The sequence below is a fragment of the Thamnophis elegans genome, chromosome 1 (genome assembly GCF_009769535.1).
Source record: "Thamnophis elegans isolate rThaEle1 chromosome 1, rThaEle1.pri, whole genome shotgun sequence".
NCBI lineage: Eukaryota > Metazoa > Chordata > Lepidosauria > Squamata > Colubridae > Thamnophis > Thamnophis elegans.
Window position 1 is genome coordinate 153003512 of NC_045541.1, and position 24705 is coordinate 153028216.

Consider the following 24705-nt stretch of genomic DNA (forward strand, 5'->3'; position numbering starts at 1 on the left):
CCAGACTGAGTACCCAAAATGTACGTGTGGACCTGAAACCCCAAAAATACAACATGCATGAGGCCCCCTGTGCATGCAGCCCCAGTTAAACATTTCTAGAACCATAGCCTTATCAGGATAAGGGCTGGATATCTGGATAACTCAAGATAGTAGCAAAGAATTCAATTTTTCTAGATATTTTTGTTGCCATTTATGGTTATTCAGATCTTGTAGCCCAGATCTTGTAGCCAGGCGTTAACACTGTGCTCCCCAAGGTACATTTACTAAGAAAGAAATGCTATGACCCATCCCCACACTAAATTTACATTTGTTGTTGTTGTTAGCTGCGAAGTCGTGTCTGACCCATTGAGACTCCACGGACAACGTTCCTCCAGGCCTTCCTGTCCTCTACCATCCTCTGAAATTTACATAGCACAACTTTAATCTATTTAACTAGTTCTGCTCTTTCGTATTCTAAAAGAACACACAATACAGAATATGTGAAACTAAAACACACCCTTAGTTTTAATGTGAGAAAAGCATGGCTAATTGATTTAAAATTTGAAGAATCCTGAAGGAAAGCAGTCAACGCAATTTGCAGTCTTACGCCTTACCATTAGTTGATGGATTTTCTTTTCCACCATCTCTTTTGTTTCAAAGGAGCCAAAACACTCTTCCAGAGAGATCTGGACATTGCTGAACCAATCATCAAAATTCTTACATTGATCTGCAGGAAGATGCAGTTTAAATTTTGAAGGGAAAAAAAAGATTAGTAGGATGAAGAGACAGAGGGCTTCATTATTTGAATCAAACCAATTAGCTCTGTCGTTGCTGGGATTCTCTTGGGCCTTGGAGGAAAAGCCTTTAAAAATTTAAGTATCAATCAGAAAAACAATTTAAAATCCTTGAATAATTATTTAACATTGAAAAAGAATCATAGGTATAGATTTTAAAGCAAATTGAAAAAGGAGGCAGTTTTCCCTGCACATAATTATATCTTTAAAATTAAATTACAAATTTATATTAACTATATTGTAAGTATATAAAAATTTGAAGTAGTTACTTCATGAATGTTTCTAAACAGTTTAAGTATTATATTCTGTTCCTTTATGTGGCTCAAAACACTTTTATATAAAACAACTGTAAATTCAGACTATTTTCCTCAGTTAAAATTTGCTTTTAAGGAAAACAGGGACTGCGTGAAATTGGCAATTTAAGAAAAATAAAAATAACTTTTCACTCACAGTTCAAGAGAGTTGTAAAGTGATCCTGAAATATTTGTTTTTTTGAATTAAATAAGTCAGTGATACTTGTCAGCTGCTTCTTTAATTCAATAACATCAGGGTTCAGATAGCCTGTCCCTTTCTGAAGCAATTTGACGTGTTGTTTTTGATGAAGAATCTTCTGATGTATTTCCTAAATAAGAAAGGGAATATCATTTCCACATTGAGAGAAAACCCATCTGGAAATAATTTTGGTAAGCTAGGTCCTAGAAAGTCAAGGAAATCAGGAACATTAAGAATGCTCAAATGACATTTGTTAGCACCTTTTTAAAGAAGTTGCATCTTTTCCTGGGATCATACAAAGCACAGGGGAAAAAATGGCATCCTGTGACAAATTACCAGGAAGTGGGAATGAACCAGTCAGCCATAAATTGCAAGGGAACTGGAATGAATCAGCCTCTAAGGACACCTGGCCTAGGAACTGAATGGGAAACTGTAGTGAGAAGTGCCAAACATACAAGCCATCCCAAAAGACATCCTATTGATCAAGGGGGAGAAGGCAAAAGAAGGCGGGGGGGGGGAGTAAAACCTTTCATTGGAATATTCAGTTCTAGCTTTACTTTCACTGCAACCACTAAACTTTAGTTTCAATCTCAATTTCAATTTCAATCATTTCAATCAAATGGAGTTAATGGTCTTTCTTTCCTCAATGTCTGACACATTTGAATTTAAAGATATGACAAAAGATATGATGTGCTTATTCCCACAGGCTCTGCATCACTCCTTCACCTACTGAATTTAAAACTCTGTACAGTCATAAATAATAGCAATCATATAAATATACAATTATCAATGTCCAAATGTAATAATTTGACAATGCTGACATAAGTAAATGTGATTGGATTTTGTTTTTAATAAGTTTTTGAAGCTAGTTACTAACCTATATTATGTTCACATATACTGCTAAGCAAGATTTCAAACTAAAACTTGTTGAGTAAGTTAAAACAATCTGACTATGATGTAACATAATTCAAAAATCACATTATGGCTCATTTATGTGTGAATCTTGCCCACGTATAACTAGATTGTGCTAAACCTATGTACACTTGTGGTTTTTTTACTTATATGCCCATCCATTGTGGTTTAATATTTTGTACAAACTCAGTCTCTGAATCCTGGTTCATATTAATCATGATTGAGACTGACATTAACATAATTTTAACTCCTATGAAAGGTAGCAGGACAATGGAATATGGAGAATTCATATGGAAGAGATTGATGGAGCTCCCAATTTTCCGATCCCACTTTAAGTCCAACCATTGAAATTCCATCTATGTCGTTATAAGAGCAGTTCAAAATATTATCTGTAGGTGGAATATCATTTGCATTGCCAAGCAAACTAAAGATGCTTCTTCATGGTGTTGTGTATGTTTGAAGTACCTCCAATTTTGTAAAAATCTCCAAAGGATCAGATGGAGATAAAGCTTCCAGAAGAGATTCTGTCATTCCAATTTGAGTCTTGGCAAGATCAAGGTCTCCTTTCAGCTCTGTTGTACTGCCATTGACTTTGGTGGGTTCTGACTTATTTGGTAAATGCTTTCTTATTAACTCCATTTTGTTCAAAAGAGAAGATTTAATAACCTGAAACGGAGCAAAACAGATGCCAAATTAGGAGTTCTCGTTGATTATTTTAGTAGAAATTGGAGAGAAATATTGCTATACGTATCTGCCTTCTGCTTAAATTACAATTTCCTTTTTTTGCAAGAATTGATAAATACATCTCATATTTTAGGTATACCCAAGATTTATTTAAAAGGTTGAAACTAATTGTTACTGAAAAAGGCATTCCATTTTCAAATTGTTTTCTGTTTTTCCCTTACAATGTCTACATGATAACATTACAGTGTTAAGTTTCTTTCACACCAACACAAAATCTTATAATCTACTGAGTTTTGTTTCAGAGATTCCCCTTGCACACACATGCGTGCTAACTCTAGGGGGTGGTACTCATTTCCATTTCAAAACCAAAGAACCAGCACTGTCCAAAGACATCTCGTGGTCATGTGGCCGGCATGACTAAATGCTGAAGGCACATGGGACGCTGTTACTTCCCCACCAAAGGTGGTTCTTATTTTTCTACTTGCGTTTTCACATGATTTTGAACTGCTAGGTTGGCAGAAGCTGGGACAAGTAACTGGAGCTCACTCGGTTACATGGCGCTAGGGATTCGAACTGCCAAACTGCCAACCTTTCTGATCAACAAGCTCAGCGTATTAGCCACTGAGCTAGGCTTAAATCAAGAAAATCAGTTCTAATTAACGAATGAAGGCAAATATTGGATAATATTGCCAGATCCAATCTGGGTCGATCACCGGCACCTCAGGGAACTCTGCTCTAATTAAAATTGCCAAGTTTGTTTTCATAACAATGTGTTTGCAACCATGTTCTATCATAACCTAGCATTCAAAGGAGATGTTGATCGACAGCATCACAAATTATTAAGGTCAACAGGTCAACCAAAAGCAACAATATATTCAGGACAGAATATTTCTTTCTTCAGAGAAATCCTTTTTACTATGCACTACTTGTTAAAATAATTTCCCCATAACTTAGGCAGAATATTTCTAGCATTTTTTTTGAGAACATCACTGAAAATATTTCCTTTATTTCATGGCCTGCCAAGGATGTTGTAAATGTTGTGCAAATGTTTTGTTGCAATCCTCCCTCCCCAAAATGTCTAATTTAGGTGCTAAGCATCTTTATTAGTGTTATACCCTCTCCTGACATGCAACAAAGAGAGGATTATGAGAAATATCCCCTTCTACACAGATATTCAAATACTTACGAGGAAGGCATGCCACACATACACACACAGATGCACATACTGAGGCACAAACACACTTATAAAATTTCCTAATTGTAATAGCCAGATACTTCTGGCAAGGCAAGTTTCCAGAGATTTCTGTTTCTCAGAATTACACAGAATTAACCTATGTCCTAATCTTTTAAATCTCAACTAAGATGACTAGGAAGGGAAAATAGCTGAATTAGAGCTATTGCTTCTCACCTTTAAAACTCCAGAAAACCACTAGATGGGAGCATTTTTAGCCTGGATATGAGCCCAGCTAATTCCTGACCAACTCAACCTTTCTCCCTTGAAGTTAAAGAGCAAGGAAGGGGGCCTTCTTGAGGTTTTATTCCTATAGTCATCTAGACCTGATGGCAAAAGAGATCTTTACAATTTGTTTTTTCATTATTGCAAGGCAATACGAAGGCATAGAAAATCTTTTTGGGACAACAAAGATGGGCAGGCCTATTATATCAACTGCAATCATAATTTTTGTTAATCCTCCTCTTTTACCTGTAGTTCAAGTGGGGGTTCAGTGCTGTTAAGAAGATTCTGAATTTCATCCACCTGTGTATCAAATTCCTCTAACTTTTTTTCTTGGAATAGGACATCAGCCTGAGAAGATACAGAAAACAGGTTATGTACAAACTATCCAATTGTAAATTTTATTTTACCAGTTATTATTGAATGAAACCATAATCCGCTGCACTTGAAGGTTGTTAGAATCAACAACTGGGCCAAAATACAATGGCATAAACAGTTATGAATACAACTCAGGATACCCATGTAGCACCTCTGCTATTAAACTAGTCCAGGGGTGTCAAACTCAAGGCCTCGGGGTCAGATCCACCCCGCGGGATGCTTAGATCTGGTCTGTGGGGCCGCCCTGGAAACAGCAAAGGGCTTGCCCGTGGTGCCTCTGCCAGCAAAAACAGAGTTCAGGGAGACCATGCAAGGCGTATCTTGGCTATGTTTCTGGCTGCAATGGCCTCCTGCAGCCCTCTGCCAGCTAAAATGGAAGGCCGGGGAGGCCACACAAACTGTTTTCAGCAGCAGAGAGCTGCATGAGGACATCATGGTCAAAAATGGAGCCTCAACAAGTTATGTCGAGCTGGCCACGCCCCCTGGCCACGTGCATGGCCTGACCTCCCAAGATCAAACACACCCCTGATGCAGTCCTCAATGAAATCGAGTTTGACACCTCTAAACTAGACTGACTATCACTGATGATTACCTCCTAGGAAGCCCTTCAAGGCACACAGCCTGAATACCAGAGCGATTGCCTCTTTCCCATCTTTTCTGCCTCTTCTGTAAAATCCATAGAGCCCAGCTAAGGAATTCTGGGAACTGTCTTAAAGTTGCTGGGATTGAGAAACACTCCATTAAGCAATGTAATTTGATAAGAACTAGAAGGCATTTTTCGCATAGCATCTGCTCTTTGGAATAACATCTCCCTGGAGATTTAGGCTGCCCTGACCTTTTGAATCTTTAAATCATCTCTGAAAACCTGGGGTTTATTCCTCTGACTCGGGAACAGGCCAGGATATACCCAAGTGGTGTTCAGTGTTTCTATTAAAGTATGTGTCCCCCTTCCATTAATTTGCTTTTGTTTTTAAGTACTTTTGGTTTTATTTTGTACACCACCCAGTGTTGAGTTGGACAACCTTATAAACATACCCACCTGGCATTTTTGAAGAATTACAGGTAAAGCAATGACTGAAGAGAACTTGACAAATATTGTTATTTGTATAACAAGGCTCTGAGGATAGTCCCTCATAGTTTGGTCATACTTGTGTGGCCCCACACTCTGACCCTATTCAAATAAGTCCTTAAAACCTGGCTTGGACTAGAGTGGTTGATAGGCACTTTGAGATATTTGTGGTGATGATATTTCCATGATGTTTTGCATGATTTTTGTACTGTTCTAATAAATAGACAAAGTAAAGGCTTTTAGATGGCTACAGTTTTCAAAATCCCTGATTGTGGCCTTGCTACATGTAGTTAAAGGCTTTGAAGGAAGCCTTTAAGTACATGTAGCAAGGAAGCCAAAATAATATTGGTAATATTTATCTGGTTACATAATGTAGCAGGGTTTCCATATATTAATATAATCTTCATTTATTGGTCTCAAGCTTTTTGCAGTGATAGATTACACACTTCGCATATCAAAAGGCTCCGAGATCAATTTCTGCCATCTTCAGGTACGATGGAGAAAGACTGTTATTTGAACTGTCACAGAGTTACCACCACAGATCTACCATCACTAATGTAGGTAATGAGCAATATGAGGGAATGATTTGACTGAAAATAAAAGAACTTTCTCATGACAGACAAATTATTTGCACTGAATTCCTATTCCTTTTTTAGAACAGGCTGCATCTTAATATAAGAATGGTAAGGGTTTTGAAGACCTCATGTTAAATTTTGTTGTTAACACCTACTATCATTTTGAATTAAAGTTCCCTTTTCATGATAAAAATAGCTTTTCAAACATATCTTTTTCATATCTGCATCTCATAAAGAAATGCAAGGAATTTTATGAATGAATCTTATCATTGCATTCAAGCACAGAGAAGAAAGCCAAGTGGGATGTATATATTCTCCGGGATTGGGCTGCCTATAAATTTAACAAATAATAAATAAATGAATGAATGAATGAATGAATGAATGAATGAATGAATGAATGAATCATCCTGGAGGCAGTGTTTGTGGTGATCAATAAGCAAATGGAAAAAAATAGCAGAAAGGATGGCACTATGGAAGAGAAAACAAGGAGGAAGAAAAAAACAGAACTTTATATCTTGAGTCACACCTTGAGGGCATTGTCCCGTTCTTCCATCTAGTTTAGAAAAAGTTGCCCACACTTACGGAATGACAAATAATCCCCATGAACCATACCTCCAATTCTTCCAATTCCTTTTCAGTCACGTTCCCATCTTCTAAGTTCTTCTGAACTGTATCTGACCATTCATCAATCAAACTGGATATGTTAAGAAGCCTGTCCCATAAAGCCAGAGCTTTTTCCATGTTTTCACAATAGCTTTCAGTCCGCTCATTGATCTGGAAGAGGGAATTATGTTTTCCAAAAAAAGAGAAAGAAACGGAACATAAAGCTTTCTAATCAAGCAAGAACATGAAGAGAGAGGCAAGGTAAAATGAAGCTAGACACATAAAGAAATAAGGGGAGGGAAGTAATCCAATGTTCCCATGGGATACAGCCAGTTTCTTGCCAAATATGGTTTTAACAATTATCATATCAAAGATCACAATAGCTCTCCAGACTCTAGAGACAGGTTTGGCAAGGTGGCTTGGTTTATTAGATGGAATCTTCTCCCAATAATGTGTTCTAACTGGTTTTAGTTAGGAACCGCCTGAGCATATTCATTAGGCAGTCAATATCCTTCTCTGGCTTTTTAAAGCATTGAAGTAACACATGCTTAAGATCTGCGCTAATGGAAAAACTCCTGGGAGCGCTAAGCAATATAAACAGCACAAGACAATATTGATTGTTTGTTTACATCTTTGAGAATTATCTCCAACAAGAATTTGCATTTCTTTGAGTCCCACTTTGTTTTAAGCATGCTCCAATTATAACTCAAATTTCCCTCCTTTTGGGTTTCTCATCATGCTATATTTAATTTCATTTACTTTGAATAATACTTGGAAGTCAAAATTAATTATTACAATGAACGATAATCTGGAACATCCTTATAGTTAGCTTATATAACATACATCCAGCCATCGGTCCACTATAGCATTAGCCTCATTCTCAAATGGGGGCTCCTCAAAACTCTTCATTTTGTTCACTTGAGACTGAAGATTTTTGCACATTTGGTTTAATCTATCAACATCTTCAGAGCAACTGTTAAATTCCTCCTTTGCCATGTTGACCTATGAAAAGATGAGAATAACATTTTTATTTTCCACTTGGGACTTCTGAAGTGGCTCTTTTATGCCCCCAAAACACACAAACACAGGCAGTGGAGCACTGACCTTTACGTCTTGGCAATTATAAAGCTTTTGTTAATGACAGCTTTGTTCCCTGTCAGACAATATTCTGTTTTTAGTACATCCAGCTAGACAATGAGAAAGGAGGGCAAAGGTTTTGGAGCAACAGATGATCGACAACTTGTCCTCTTATTCTTCTAACAGAAAAAATAAGCATGAAACTCTGCATACTTTGGAGGGGGGGGGTAGAATTCTGATCAATTTCTTTCCTTAGAAATGCCAATGCAGAATTGAGCCAGATCAGGAATGACAGGGCAGACCTGTGTTTTAAAGGCCAATACCCTTAAAAAAAACCCAAACCCACAGCGAAGGACCCTCTTTTTGCACCTGTGAATTAATAAACTGGAAATATAGCAATTGATGTGTGAGAAAATGCTCATGGCATTGTTGAATCCAATTAAAACAATCTTGGAAGAAATGAAAGATACATCACACATAAGCATTTGGATTCTGACTCTTATTAGTAATTACATTATGCATAAGCTGGGGAGAATCCTAAAAGATCAGAAATGAGAAATTTTTAAGCCTTTATTTAAGTAACAAAGATACAGAAGAGATGTCAAGTTTTTTCTGAAATGGAATGACCCATTTCAAGTCCTCTTTGAGGTAAATTTAAATCTTTAAGGCAAGCAAAGTAACAAGTACCTATTATCAAATTCTGAATCATCCACCTCTTTTCTTTATATTTTTTGTTAATGTTGACAGTGTTGCCTATTGATAAACTTTGTTTCCCATTCAAGCATGGAAATATTGACATATTCAAATATCCTAAACAGGTAGTCCTCAATGTACAACAGTTCATTTAGTGACTGTTTGAAGTTATAACAGCACTGAAAAAAGTGACTTATGACCATTTTTCACACTTATGACACTGCAGCATCACCATGTGTCATGTGCAACCTTCTGACATGCAAAGTCAACAGGGAAGCCAGATTCACTTAACAACTGTGTTACTAACTGAACAACTACGGTGATTCACTTAACAACTGTGGCAAGAAAAGTCATAAAATGAGGCAAAATCCACTTAACAAAGTCTCACTTAGCAGCAGAAAGCTTGGGATCAATTGAGGTCGTAAGCCGAGGGCTACCTGTATTAAGATCTTGTTTCAGAGATATATTTCATCATCTATGGAAAGTTGGGTACCTGTGAGTATTTCTTCCTCTATCCTACAGTAAGATACATGAAACTTATCTATATCTTAATCAACAGGAAGCTTTGCCTATAGACATGGTAACATTTGAAAAATCTCAACACTTGAAGGAGGAAGCCTGGAAGAAGCCCAAAGTTTGTTGGCTTGGGAGCCTTGTCTCCTATCTCCCCTTGGAGTGTTGATGGCAACACGGTACACAGGTGGGGCTTCTCCAATGAATCACTGCTAAGATGACTGTGTTCCATAGCAGAGATAATTTGTTTTCAGATTGTATCTGTGGCAGGCTGGGAGGAATGCAATCGGTGCTTAATAGGTATTAGCCAAAGGGCACCAAGCAATGCATCTCTGGACTATAATCTACCCAGATTCATAATTCCCATTTCACTAGAACATGCTGCACACACTCCTAGAGTAGGATTATTAGGATTTTATCTTTGTTCACTATGAATCTGTAAGTTACTAGCTGTACTGGATAGGCAGCAACAAACCAAAAAATAAGACACCGTTTCTGCCCATAAAACATAGTGTTCTTGAGCCAGACACTGGCTGTTCAAATTGAGGATAATACTCTGAACTGAGGGCTTTATAGGATTTCATGACTAGGGATTAGACGGGGGGTCAAACTCGATTTCATTGAGGACCACATCAGGGCTGCGTTTGACCTCAGGGGCTGGGGTGGGTGAGGCTAGGGTGGTCATTCGCTGTTTCCAGGGAAGCCCTACGCCCCATCTAAACTCCCCATGGGCCAGATGTGGCCCAAAAACCTTGTGTTTGACACCCCTGGATTAGACCTTTGTGTTAACTGATGATATACTGTACCTAAGCAGTATATAACTGATGATATATTTAAAACATTACAGCTGTCTTTTAATGCAGTGATCAGCAGCAAAGGAGGAAAAATACTTATGAATAATTGCTAGGTCTTTGTTTAAAATGAAAGCCTTCCAGTTGTCAATGCATTGTGCCCCGTATCCACCACTGAATGCTACAGGGTGTTGTTCATTTGCAAAGAACCAGAGAAAGTGGTTTCCTCGGTACAAAAATTCCCTAAAACTTCACCTTAGCAATTATCTTCTGCAGGTTTTCTTTTCCCATGTAAGAGGCTTGCTGTGATAGGGCATTCTCTTGCTTCAGAATAATGCTAGTCAAATAGGTTTTGCAGCTTTGATATTGCTTCAAGAGATCCATTGTGCTTTTACAGTAGTCACGCCTATAGAAGGGAACAAAGCCAAAAGAAAATTGAAGACATTTACACATCTGCCTAAAATTAGAGAACCTTATTTTTGAATGATTATGAACACGTCAACGAATCCAGTGTGCCCATTCAATTTCAAAGTAACTAAGCTTTTACAAAAAGGAAGAAGAGAATTAGTAGCCTTTAGGAGTAAACTAGGGATTAAATGCAGGAATATTCTTTCATAGTTTCATATACCATCTTAGAGGAAAATTAAAATTAGAATCATACTACATAAGGAGAGGAGTTTAACTTATTTCCAGTTTTGCATCGCCCACTCCTAAGCTGGTGTTCTAGTTATGATAGATGCCTATAATTGGCATCTATTTATTATGAAGGTAACTGATCATGTAAAGAGAAAAAGAGACTAAAAGTATCTATGTCTCCCACAATTGGGACTAGCAACTTGGTCATTATGCAAGGCAGTTGTTAAATGAACACACACAAAAGTTGTAATATTTGAAAGTTGAAATCTTATTTCCAAGTAAGAGAACTGACCCAGCCAGGATTCATGAGAATTCTGGCTTTCTATGAACAAGTCAACTCACTTGCTAAATATATTGCTTGTGTATGCATTTTTCTTCCAAATAAATTTTCTTTTTTTGCAATTTCTAGGCACATTTTTATTTTTATAGTATTTTAACCAAAAGTTAAAATTTTGGTTAAAACCAAAAGCAGATAAATAAAAACAAATAGAAAAGTTAAAACCAAAAGAAGAGACATCACCCTGCCAACAAAAGTACAAATAGTTACGGCTATGGTTTTCCCAGTTGCAATGTATGGCTGTGAAAATTGGACCATAAGAAAGGCTGAGCACATATTGAGGCCTTTGAACTATGGTGCTGGAGAAAACTCCTGCGAGTCCCTTGGACTGCAAGTGATCACACCGGTCAGTCCTAGAGGAGATCAACCCTGACTGCTCTTTAGAAGGCCAGATCCTGAAGATGAAACTGAAATACGTTGGCCACCTAATGAGAAGGAAGGACTCACTGGAGAAAAGCCTAATGCTGGGAAAGATTGAAGGCAAAAGAAGAAGGGAACGATAGAGAATGAGGTTGCTGAATGGAGTCACCGAAGCAGTAGACATGAGCTTAAATGGACTCCAGGGGATGGTAGAGGGCAGGAAGGCCTGGAAGAATGTTGTCCATGGGGTCACGATGGGTTGGACACAACATCACAACTAACAACAACAACAAACCAAAAGTTCCAAGTTGATTTTTCGCACAACCACAGGCAGAAAATATATTTTGCTCTTGGCTTCCAATAACTGACTTGTTTGACAGACTTAATAATTTTGATAAACATAAACAATTTTTTCATGAGTTCTTTAACTTCCAATTAAAGGAGATATCAAAAGGAAGTTATGAGTGATCATTTATGAGTCCAGCATGAGTGATCATTTATCTCTAATTTATTGCAATGTGTGAAGATGGGTAAATCGCAGTCTACAGCTGCATGAAATATAGCAGAATAGCATAAACAGTCCAGTGGTGGGATTCAAAATATTTTACTACCGGGTGTGTGGGCGTGGCTTGGTGGGTGTGGCAGGAGAAGGATACTATAAAATCTCCATTCTCTCCACACTCCAGGGGAAGGATACTGCAAAATAGCCATTTCCTCCCGATCAGCTGGGACTCAGGAGGCAGAGAATAGATGGGAGCGGGACCAGTCAGAGGTGGTATTTGCTGGGTCTCAAAATTTCTACTACTGGCTCTCCACAACTGGTCAGACCCTGCTGAATACCACCTCTGGTATAGTCCTATTCAGAAGTAACTTTTATTGAATTCCAGTAGGACTTCCTTGGAGGCACATATACATATAGAATTGTGACCTACTTTTCAGTAATGGCAAGTTTAGTCTTCTTCCATAGGCCCTGGGTAAATCCCCACTGCTGACTGACTTCATTCTCCTGGGCTTTTGGCAACTGGGAAAATTGACTAATCTCATTCAAGGCTTTCATTTCTGGAGCACAGCGATCCAACTTCTTCCACAGTTCATCAAGCAACTTCAACCTATATTATCAGGAGTAAAAAACAGACTGATACCTTATAATTTCACTGTGACTATTCTGATATTCTTTATTTCAAAATACTTTGATTTATTATGTCTATGGAAATTCTCAGTCATCCAGGTGATGGTTGTCCCAAAAGTGCTTTTTCAGGAGGCAACTGGAATTCCTTGTTAGAGCTGAAGAAGCTTCTTGGATGTGAAGTGTGACATCTTCAAGGAAAAGCAAGAAAGTCAAGTGCCTCCTGAAAAATAGACCTTTCAGATTTACCGTATATACTCGAGTATAGGCCGACCCGAATATAAGCCGAGGCACCTAATTTTACCACAAAAAACTGGAAAAGTTATTGACTCGAGTATAAGCCTAGGGTGGGAAATGCAGCAGCTACCGGTAAATTTCAAAAATAAAAATAGATACCAATAATGTTTTTGAATATTTATTTCAAAGAAAAACAGTAAACTAGCGGTGTATTCAATGAAATACTTCACTCACCTCATGATGCTGATGTCCCGCTGTGATGATGATGTCCCGTGCAGCCGCGGGAGCGATGTCCCGCCTCCTATGACACACGGCACAGTGATTCCTATCATTGGATCACTGTACCAGAGGAGGTGGGACATCGCTATGTGGCTGCTTGCCATAACAAGGAGGAGGTGGGACATCGTTGCAGAGCGGCAGGAGGGGGAGGAAGGGGAATCGTAAGACAGCCCTGCATTACATTAGAACGTGAGGAGGGGGGATGGTGCGGTGCGCGCTGCGCGGCAAACTGACACAGAGGGAGGGGAAACTCACAGGGGCACTGGGCCATTCACGAGTGTCACCCAGCGGCATGGCCCCGCCCCTTTTTCTCCTCCATTTCGGGCAAATTTTTCACTGACTCGAGTATAAGCCGAGGCGGCTTTTTTCAGCCCAAAAAGTGGGCTGAAAAACTAGGCTTATACTCGAGTATATACAGTATTGTGTTGTATTTTATCATTATATTATTTTAAAATGCTTCTAGTTTGAAGAAGGGCTTCAACTTCCAAAATTCTCAACCATAAGATCTAAGAATTAGTGAAAAAAAGTTTTTTTTACCTTTGTGAAATAGCAGGAATTGTTGGGTCCCTCAAGCCTATCCCACTGATTGAATCATATATATCCTGAAGATTTTTAAGTAGCTCATTATTCCTCGAGGAAAATTCTTCAGTCTTTTGATTCTGAGTTGCTTCAGAACCAATAGAGGGGCATTCTTTTACAAGTAAATCTGCTACCAGCTCTTCACAGCTCATCTTTTTACCGCTTTCAGCCTCTACCAAATAGATATGAAGCTGCTTAAATTTCTCATCTAGAGATTTGGCTTCTTTCTCCATGTGAGAAACCTCCTCCATTGACTGTGGAGACCAGCTCAGCGATGTAGAAGCATCCATAGAACATTGAATATATCTCAAGGAAGCCAGAAAACTTTCAAAATCTTGTAAAACTGTTTCAATGGCTTGTATCTTTTGACTCAGTTTTTCTAACCGTATTTTATACTCGCTGATCATTAAACCAATGGCCTGCCGATCTCTTTGGTCAATTGTCCATCCTACAGGGCTTTTTTGTTCTTGGCTGTTGCATTGTTCAATACAATTTGATATAGATGCCTGAATTTTCTGAAAGAAAGAACGATAGGATTGGGAAACTATATTTTATGCATACTATTAACTACAATGCTAAATCTGAGAAATGAGAGGTGGCTCTATAGAAAAATGTTAGGCTGCATACTTTTATTCAGAAAGGCACAGGTTGAAAACCTGACTTCTCTACGGAAGGCTGGAAAAACTCCTTCCTAATAGTCTAAAAAGCTATTACTGGTCAATGTTGATGGACCAACAGGTCAACCTGATATAAAGTACTCTAGTTTCTTATATTTCTAAGCATCATATCTACTTTTATAGATGAATAGCAATAGCAATAGCAGTAGACTTATATACCGCTTCATAGGCCTTTCAGGCCTCTCTAAGCGGTTTACAGAGAGTCAGCATATTGCCCCCAACAATCTGGGTCCTCATTTTACCCACCTCGGAAGGATGGAAGGCTGAGTCAACCCTGAGCCGGTGAGATTTGAACCGCTGACCTGCTGATCTAGCAGTAGCCTGCAGTGCTGCATTTAACCACTGCGCCACCTTGGCTCTTAAATGAAGAGATGAAGAGATGAAAAATGATGAGCAGACCCATTTATTCTTCTAGGGGAATAAACAGATTTGAAGGAAAGCACTTAAAGAAGTCTTTGGGTCTTTTGGCCATGATAAACATTATAGTATAATACAAAGTAAGAAAGATTCAGAACCTTTCTACTACTTTCCCTTAGAGAAAAATGGCTGAGATTGGGAAATTGAACTGAGAAAAGAGGCTTCAGCAGTCCTGCTTCCAAGTTCTTTTCTGAAAATTTCTTTTTGCAGTTTTGCACTTAGGATTTCTGTGACTAAAGATAATGCTCTAGAAGAATCTGGTGCTAACCTATTGAAGATGAATAGGTGTGCTTCGAATTCACAAGAAAATTTCAACATAATCAGTACAAACCTTCACTTTCTTGTACAGAAGATCAGTTTTACTCATCACATAACGTGGAATGTCTCTTTTACAAAGCTGTTCTTCTGATTTGCAGAGTAAGACCCATTCATTTTCAATTGGCGTAACAAGGGCCAAAGCAGCCTTTAAAGATTCCATCCTGTAGGACAGCAAGTACAAAATGAACATCGCTTAAGGAAATGTCTCCACATGTTGTACAATATATAAAGAGAGAGTAGTTCTTGACACAACTCAATTAACATAGAATGTGGTATACACCCGAGGATTTCTTTTTCATCAAAGTTAATAGGTCTTAGCTTTAGAGGATCAGCCAGGCTTTGTAAAATTTTGACTAACAGGAGTAAGATAATCAACACCCCAACTCACCATTTTGTTTAAAATATCTAGTCCATGTGAGCATAACGAAAAAGTCTAAAAAAAGAGCAAAACTTCCCAAGATCACTTTCATTGCCTGCAGAAGTTGTTCAAAGAACTGGCCATCCACATGGATGTGTTATGCTTGACAAATCTAATTAGATATAATGTTTGATATCAGTTACTACGACTTCCCTTAGAAGTTCATAATGATGGGGCAACCTGAGCACATTTTTGTTATCTTCATTTTTGAAGAATCTTTGTTGTTCCCTTTCAAGGCTAGATAAGTATGACTTTAAAAAAAAAATTGAGACCTTCCTAGAAATCAATCCAGATTGCACATTATAACTTCTCGCTTTCTGTGGTCTCAGTCCATAAGGAGTACAAGCCATCCCCTCTTCACATGAACAGCTGAATACTTAAGAGGCAATCTGCAAGCTGAACTAACTTTCTCCATCTCTCACACCATCTGATAAGTCAGATTAGTTCAGAACAGGGCATCACTGATTTTCTTAAAGACAAAATCTATGTGTGCTTCCCTTATGTCCAGTCAATTAGCCCACTGCTTCTTCAAATTTTAATTTGCCAACTGTACCTTTTATCTAAAGCAAACTGCAGCTCATCCCATTCTTTGTGCAAATCCTCCAAGTCCATCTCACATGAGAACTTCACTAACTGTGAAGCCACAGAATCAAAAGGTTTCCAGGAAGAATCACCTTTACTATCTAAAGCCTGAAACAAAATGTATAAATATTAGTGGTGTGCTATAACTTTTTAAGTAACATTGTCAAATTTATAAACACAAAAACAGAAATAATGTTCGACTATGCCTTTTTCCACAGTTTACCATAGTGTGTTAACTGAAACAAAGCACAACCAGTTCATCTATTGGTTATAATACATTCCAATTAGAATATTAATACATTTAAACAATTTAAATTAATAATTAATTTAATTGTTAAAATAATTCATCAATTTGTCTGCACAGGAACCTAATGAATGATCAGTAATTACCAATGCTAACCCTGTTAAAATGGAAAAGATAGCCCTATATAATATATTATTCAAACTCTTGTGTTAGCCACTGCTAGATTCCAAGGAGCAGTTAAGGATGGCAAAATATAATCTTTACTTTCATAAGCAGAAGTTTTATGTAACATGTCCTGCAGTATGATTCTTTTGCAAGCTGTTCCATGGGTGACCGGTTAGAATCCATTTGTTTTTTTATTGCCAAATGAATTGCATTGTGACATTCTTTGGCATCAGCCAAGCTTCCTGCCTTACCAATTTAATTTTTTAACTTTTTTTTTAAATAGTATGAAGTTAACAGGATATAAACCAAAGCATCAGCCTCAAGCAGAATCTTATATTAACACTGCTACTGGCTCTCTCTGTGGCACCTAAGTCAGAGGTGGTATTCTACCGGTTTGGATCAGATCACCCAAACCGGTAGCAGAAATCGTGGGTGGTTCGGCCCACCCACACCCAGCTCTATGGCATCCCATTTAGGCCCTTTTTTCACCAGAAGTGCATGTGCACGCTCACATTTGCGAACCAGTAGGGAAGGTAAGTGTATACCACCCCTGCCCTAAGTCATTGTCAGAAACTCAAATGGTATAGTTATATCAGAAGCTGTGTTTTCTCCTCTGGTTTACAGGTATTTTGTAACTGGCTCCACCTGACCTAATAACCATTTTATGAACACGTCCATTATATTATCTCAAAATTCCAAACATAGACACTTTTGCTAAATGTCTGAGGAACCCTGACCTAATAAACAAACGAGGAAAGCATCTGAACACTTACTTCCAGTGTTTGCAATTTCTTCTGAAGGGAAGAAATGTTTCTCACATCATCAGTTAAAGAGGGAGTTATCGTCTCCCTGATGCTCTTTAGGTGGAGCTTCAGATTATGTCTTGCTGTGTCATAGCTAAGAGAAAGCATGATATTATTAGTAATATTATGCAAAGTTGGACATGAAAACAAGATTCCGGTTTCTTCTAATGCTGCCTTCTCCTCCTCATCTCCATGAAACAATTCAACTGTTTGTTTCCTATTGCTTTACTTTCTCATTTCTTTTATCAGCCATCTTGATTTATATAATAATCTTCTTCCTTGCATATCCTAAATGAATGGGATTTTTTTTTAGGTTTAAGTTTATTTTCGGGTACCAAAGGCCATAAAAACTATGCACAAAAAAGAAGCAAGTTCTTAAGTTAAATGTTCAACATGCAAGTAAGCAAATCCATCCAGGAGAGATCTGATTTCTGAGGCTAAGGAAGGAACACTGGAGGTTTCCTAAAAGGAGACAAAGCAAGGGACTTCACTCAATTGGAACAGTCCTAGGCTATTAGAGCCACGGTGATGCAGTGGTTAAAGTACAGTTCTGCAGGCTACTTCTGCTGATCACTGGCTGCCAGCAGTTTGGCAGATCGAATCTCACCAGGCTCAAGGTTGACTCAGCCTTCCAAGGTCAGTAAAATGAGGACCCAGATTGTTGGAGGCAAGATGCTGACTCTGTAAACCACTTAGAGAGGGCTGTGAAGCACTGTGAAGCAATATATAAGTCTAAGTGCTAGTGCTATTTCAAGACCAAATGATTACGAAATCTAAAATAATTATTCAGACTAGTCCAAAGTACAAAAATGAGGAAAATGCATTTTATGTTACTCTTTATAATAATTCTGGGACTGGGATCTGACATATTAAAAGAGGGTAAACTAGTTTGAAGATTCGGAGGTTTGCAAATTCATTACTTCTGGTAAATACCTATTTCTTGTCATTCAATATTTTACACTGAAATATACCTTTCTTTTAATTTTTTTAAAGCCAAGTCTCTATCACTTTCCAACTTTTCTGCCTGGTGTCTGCCGTTTTGAAACTCCTTTTCTGGTTCCAAATGTATACAAGAAACATCTTCTGAATCCTAAAAATATAACCAAAAAAGTTAAATAATTGTAATATGTAATATCATAAAAATAATTATGTAGATTCAATGGAACAAGACCTTTTTTAATTTTCCATATAAAAGAAATCTCACCCCCAAAATTAAAGACTTCGCTTAAAAAGACTGGAGGTTATAAAGCTACAAGGAAAATTACTTTCATGGATTTATTGTGTGGTAATTCTGGCTCTTTCAGCCAGAAGAGACCTGCAACTATTAAACCCAGTATTTCTCAACCTTGGCAACTTGAAGATGTGTGGGCTTCAAGCGGCTAAGGTTGAGGAAGAATGGCTTAACCAGTTCCATTCTGGAAACCCAGAAAGGAATTAGAACTCAAGGTAAAAATCAGTAGGTGATGATGTAGAAGCAATGCAACTGATTGCTTGTATCTGAGAAGGATGCAGGGCAGCGGCTTATTATAGGATAACAATTTGTATGAAAAGCCTTGGTATCAAAAGGTATTAATGAATTAATAGCATGAATGTTATGCTATGCTAAACAGTCTTTATAATCACCAAAGGAGAAAATTCTTGTGCAAAGAATGGTAAATTCTACAGCATCTTATGAATTTCAGGTTTCTAATATATGGCTCTGTGCAAGACTATTTTTCAGGTTGTCACATAATAACAAATAGGCATTGATCTAGAGACCTTTATCTATATACATCAGTCTTCATCAACCTGTTAGAACACAACTCCCCAAACTCAGTTTTGGATTAAGGAAGGCTGATCTACATGAACATTAAAATGTGAGTCTTACCTTTTCAGCTTCAGGATTCTGAGATGATACCCTCTCTTCATTGACTAACACAGGTGTAAACTCTCTGAATTTTAAAATGAAATAACATCAGAGCAAAGCAATGAAAAATACATCTTAACACTGCAAAAAAGAAAAGCACCACCCCAATTCTACTTAATGTTACTGAGAATAATTCAAAGTTTCCCAAACTTCATTTCTTGTCTTCTCTCCCTCTCATCTCCACTCCAGGCTCTTCCTTGGAATTAAAATTCGACATGTTCTATTCATATGTCACAAACAGTAGCATCTGCGGGGACTTGCTATTTTCATTGCAATGATGAAAACAACATTACAACATTTTGCTATAAGTTCTGTACTTTTGAGGCATGTGTGATACTGCAATGCATGTAAAAAATGGTTGGAGTTGTGACATAAAATCACCCCAATGCTATTCTTAGCCATTTTTTGCCCCCTTGCACCATCTCCCCACCCATGTCCCCCTTTCAGAAAAAGTACTTTAATTTCAGGACCAATTTGCACATAATGGTGAGTTATAAGCTTCTTCCTCAAAATAGCTTACCACTACCACCCTAACTTTTTGCAAAATGTCTGGTTTTAATTCACAGCATAATGAAATCCATTATTCCAGCCATGAAATGAGGGACAGTCAAAGGTGCGAAATAGTTAAGAATCTCCCACAAAAGCAATTTTATTTGATGCTAAACCAACTATAAGTGCCCCTGTGCCACAGTTTCTACCCTCATTATTGAAAATACCCACCCTTTCTCAGGTGAATGGTCATCGCCAGTCCTAGATACCAGCTCGTTGTAAATGGTTGCTGCGCATTTTTGAAGTTCTTTTTTCTTTTGCTCATATTCGGCAATTGGCAGCTTTATTTTGGACTCCTTTTCCACTTTGGTTATTTTATCACTCATTGCTTTCAAAGCTTGTAAGCAAGTGTTAAGCTCACCCAGGCCACCTTGCTGAGAAAAGAAGGCCTAAATGGACACAGAAATGCAGATGCACCCATCTTGAGTACTCCAAGTCCTTATTGACTAACAATTGAAATCACCTGCACTCATCCCATAAAACTCTTAATGGCAGTCCCGCAAACACATTTAAACCTAACCTAATCAATCATATTCTTGAAGCATTGTGGCTACGGTAACACTATGGATAAGAAATGTCTGCTGAAATTCAGAAGCCAGAGGGCTGACCTGTTAAGATATTCAATTGTCCATTCTTGAGACAAGAATGGACATTGAAAGTTACAAACTTAGCCGAGATGGCTAAAATATCGGCATATCTTAAAGATCATTCAAATGAAAGATATAAACGAGACTGGAAAAAATGGATTGACTATATATAAAACAAATATGGGACTAAGAAATTCCAGATAGCCTATGCTTAAGATCAGGAATGATTTAAATTGTTCAAAGTTAGTGTAACAGGAAGAAGCTAAGATCAATGTAGAGATGTTATTAGCCCTTTTTTAAATTTCTTTTGTCTCAATATATTTTAGACTGTGTTTGTTAAAAATCTATACCGTGTACGGGCTCTGGGAAGTCAGGGGGGGAGGGAGGTGGGGTGTTTGGGGGGAGGGTAGGGTAGGGGGGGGGACATATACTATATGTTAGATTTCAACGTAATGCGATTTCACATGTATACTGTTTCTCTTTAATTTCTCCGTAAAAATAGGACAAGCTGAATACATTGACATATAGTAGAAATACACCAAGGGGAGGAGGAGTGGGATAGAAGGACAAGGGGTAGAGAGGGCGGGAGAGAGGATGGGAGGGAGGGTGAGAAGGAAGGGAGGGAGTGGACTGGGAGAGAGGAGTGGTAGAGGGGGAGGGGAAGTAGGGTAGAGGGGAATGATGGAGGGAAGATAGTAAGTTGGAGGGGGGCGGAAGAAAGAAGTGTATGGAGAGCGGAAGAGGTATATTGGGTTTCTATTTGAGTTTGAGTTTTATTTTATTTATATTTCTGGGGGTATTGTTGACAAGAGGAACTGCTGTATTGTTTAATGTTGTATGGCCCTGGTTATGCACAGTATATATGTGACTGTATGAAAATGAAAAATGGAAAATAAAAACATTTTAACAATGAAAAAAAGATATTCAATTGTCACTGTTGATGTGAAGTTGAGCTCTTTGTTCCATTAAATGACCAGACCATATATTGCTTCAAATTCAATATCGAAAAGCACCTTGGAGTAAATAGAATATGTCTGCCACACTTCAAAAAAGGGACATGCTCCAAGGCATTTTTAGGGGGGGGGGGATCCAAAGCACTGGACAGCCAAATAGTAGAGAAAGAACTAAAAGGATCAGAATACTTACCCAGTTACTGTTCACCAGTAATTTAGCTCACAGGTAACATTTTGGATTTTAAAAAATATCCTTACTTACTATAGACAGGCCGATTATGCAAACTTTCAGCTCAGGTATATTGATTCTACTGAAGTAGTAGGTTATAATTATTTCAGTTTTATGCAGCTAGCCAACTTACTAAAGACATCATTGCATCATTATATTACAACATCACTCAATTTTACATTGTTTTCCAGCACAACAATTCCAGTTTGGGTTCTTGGCCTCTCCCAGTGACAATGATGTTAGGAAACAGAGTTAAAGGAAATCTCTCGTGGCATTGAGATATCGTAGAACCACAATTGTAATTCTGACTCATTACACGGCGGCTTGTAAAATAAATAAAAATGTCTGAGAAACAAAAGAGAAAGCCAGTTTTATATGGTACCTCGTGCTCCTCAATAAGTCCTTTGGTTTTCCCAGCATTGAGCAGTTTCTTCTCTTTATTTATCTGCTTATTGAGATTTGAAAAAGTCTTATTGAACTTCTCCCTTTCAATTTTCAATTTCAGGTGAATATAAGACATGATTTCACAGCGAGCAGCCTGAGAAAGAGATGGCCAAATCCAAATATTCACTTTAAGCAGCAAGGGGAGTATTTTACATACAAATCTTGTTCTAAGATCAGAGTAACATTTTAGCTTCAAAATAACCCTGCACACTATGTGTGTGTTCATTACAATCTTCCTGAGTTTCCACTCAAAGCAATTAACAGTAAAATAAACATAAAAGAATGAAGTTGTAATTAAAAGATTAACGTTCATCCAGAGGATATGTAGCTGAGAGGGGGGGGGATATAGAAAGGTTCACAAAATCCTCCTCTATGTATTTGTTTGGTATATTTAGGCACTTCTCTTCATTACAGATGTCCATAGTGATTAACAATAAAATCCATGATGAAAACCAAGTGAACAAATAGAACACATCAAGAACTATAGCAAACTACCAATACAACCATATGCCATATTTATCCAATATTTATATACTGTTAAATATGTCAACTCTGTTTACACTTTTGTTGAAAATGGAAGCAAGTTAAAACATGATTACATGAAAAATACAGATGAAAATATAGAACAGAAAAATAAAGTAGCCGAGAGAGCTCATTCTGGTAGAGAGAAGTTCCCTGAGAATGGGCTCTAGCATGAGTCCAGAAGCTTGGAAGACTAAACCTCTGGTTCCAGTGAGTGACCCAGACTGGATCCTAAGAGGTGGCGCAGTGGTTAGGGTGCAGTACTGCAGGCCACTTCAACTGACTATTATCTGCAGTTCAGCGGTTCAAATCTCACCGGCTCAGGGTTGACTCAGCCTTCCATCCTTCCGAGGTGGGTAAAATGAGAACCCGGATTGTTGTTGGGGGCAATATGCTGACTCTGTAAACCGCTTAGAGAGGGCTGAAAGCCCTATGAAGCGGTATATAAGTCTAACTGCTATTGCTATTGCTATTGCTAAGAGCTCACTGTCTATCTCATAACACAAAGGGAACAATCCCTCATGGAATATTGTAAATTTTTTAATAACCTGTAAGCCATCCAGAGTCATCTTGCAGGGGAGATGGTTGGCACAAAAATTTAATAAATAAATAAAATTTGTATGTAGTCACTATAAAAAAGGCTCTGTCTTAAACTTCTGCCAAGCATATATAACAGCCCATTTTTACGTGATGCATGAACATGCATACACTTTCAATGAATCTCCTGGCAATATACATCAAAATCCTTGCATTGAAGGGAAGATCAGCAAAAAGAATGCATTATTATTCTTGATACCAGCCAAAATCCCCCAAATGAAGAAGTTGTAGTAGTAATGGAGCCACAAGAATTTGCATCTAGATTCCTCCTAACCAACCAATAAAATACAGCCTATACAACAGACTCACATCCTCTATACCAGGTGTCCTCAACAGAGGTGGTATGCTGCCGCTTTGCACCAGTTCAGGCGAACCGGTAGTGGCGGCGGCACAAGGCTTTGCCCACCCACCCAGACGTCATCACGGACCTTCTGCACATGTGCAGAAAGTTTTGCGCATGCCCAGACATGCCATGCATGTGCTCTTGCTACCAAACCGGTAGTGAAGAAAAGAAGATACCCAATTCCTGGGCCACAGGCCATTACCAGGCCGTGGCTTATTCAGAACTGGGCCGCATGACTGGCTCGCCAGCATGTGTGCGCATGCAGATCAACTTGTGCAAGCAGCAGGCTGGTGGGCATTTGCATGCATGTGTGCTGCTCATACAAGTCAAGCTGCATGCCTGCAAGCATTCATGCAAGTCGGGCTGCCACCATGCCACTCATGCGCCCAGTTCACCTCTTCCCCCGCTCTCAGCCAGGACTCCACAGTTGGGGACCACTGCTCTATACAGTTGCTGTAGATATGGAAAAAAGTTCTGGTAACCAGATAAAAGTAACTTGTCCATCATTACTTATTGGAACTAATTTATTGAGACATGTCTTCAGCCTAGGTCTCTTTGGATGAAGCTAATAATTCTCACCATTATATCATTCATGCTACAGCAAAAAAAAAAATCCTGCAAACATTTCATGTAAATATTAAATGCTCAAGTGGCTTCTTCTTGATTAAAATATCTATTTCCAAGCACATTTTCTCACCTCCCATCTCTCACAAACATCTTTGCTCCTTTCCTCCACCAGTGCCTTTTCATGAGCTGATAAAATGCTTTTCAGTTGTTTTGCTGCTTTCAAAAACTTGCTAAGAATGTTAGTATCCAAGATGCTAAAAGCCTCCTGGGAAAAAAAATGACATAAAATTATGGAATGATAATCAAAACAGCAAACTCCTTGCCCCAAGGTAGATGCATGCCAGGATGATATAGGGGTCCTCCCCATTCCAGTAGAATTGCAGATTAAAACAAGGTTTGCTGGACATGGAGGGACAGCCTTTGAAATAACATGTTTGAAGCCACTTAACAGAACAAGAACAGCTCATCTAATGTGCATTCATGCTGGCTTGGGGAATTCTGGGAGTTGAAGTCCACACCTTTTAAAGTTGCTAAGGTTGAGAAACAGTGAGTCCTGCCCTAGGACATAATGCACTGAACAGCTTCTATAGCCGTAACATGAAGATAGGGCCCTGACAGACGTGGTCTGTGTATCTTTCCTAGATTCTCTGGTCTCATTAGTTTGAAGCCCTGTTACTATCCCTTCCCATTAGATCTTTGATAAAACTTTGGGGCATTGCATAGGGAAATTACAAGTACTTCCATGCTACCCTGTGCTGATCTCAGCCCCACAGCCCACACTAGATAAGACCAGCAGGTGTGGCCTACTGGATCCCTA

The 24705-nt window shown here is 38.4% G+C and overlaps 1 protein-coding gene across 1 annotated transcript in view; it reads right to left on the reverse strand.

The window, feature by feature from the left end:
* Positions 1–24705, reverse strand: part of SYNE2 (spectrin repeat containing nuclear envelope protein 2) — a 258629-nt gene that overhangs the window by 166778 nt on the left and 67146 nt on the right. The window contains exons 20-36 of the mRNA XM_032235484.1: positions 24019–24153; positions 21798–21953; positions 19818–20035; positions 19059–19122; positions 18163–18281; positions 17162–17285; positions 15951–16087; positions 14993–15140; positions 13526–14082; positions 12279–12455; positions 10269–10419; positions 7783–7941; positions 6949–7110; positions 4564–4665; positions 2643–2843; positions 1224–1395; positions 594–706 (exon numbers count right to left, since the gene is read on the reverse strand). Of these exons, the coding sequence (XP_032091375.1) occupies positions 594–706; positions 1224–1395; positions 2643–2843; positions 4564–4665; positions 6949–7110; positions 7783–7941; positions 10269–10419; positions 12279–12455; positions 13526–14082; positions 14993–15140; positions 15951–16087; positions 17162–17285; positions 18163–18281; positions 19059–19122; positions 19818–20035; positions 21798–21953; positions 24019–24153 (2895 nt within the window). The remainder of the gene's footprint in view (positions 1–593; positions 707–1223; positions 1396–2642; positions 2844–4563; positions 4666–6948; positions 7111–7782; positions 7942–10268; positions 10420–12278; positions 12456–13525; positions 14083–14992; positions 15141–15950; positions 16088–17161; positions 17286–18162; positions 18282–19058; positions 19123–19817; positions 20036–21797; positions 21954–24018; positions 24154–24705) is intronic.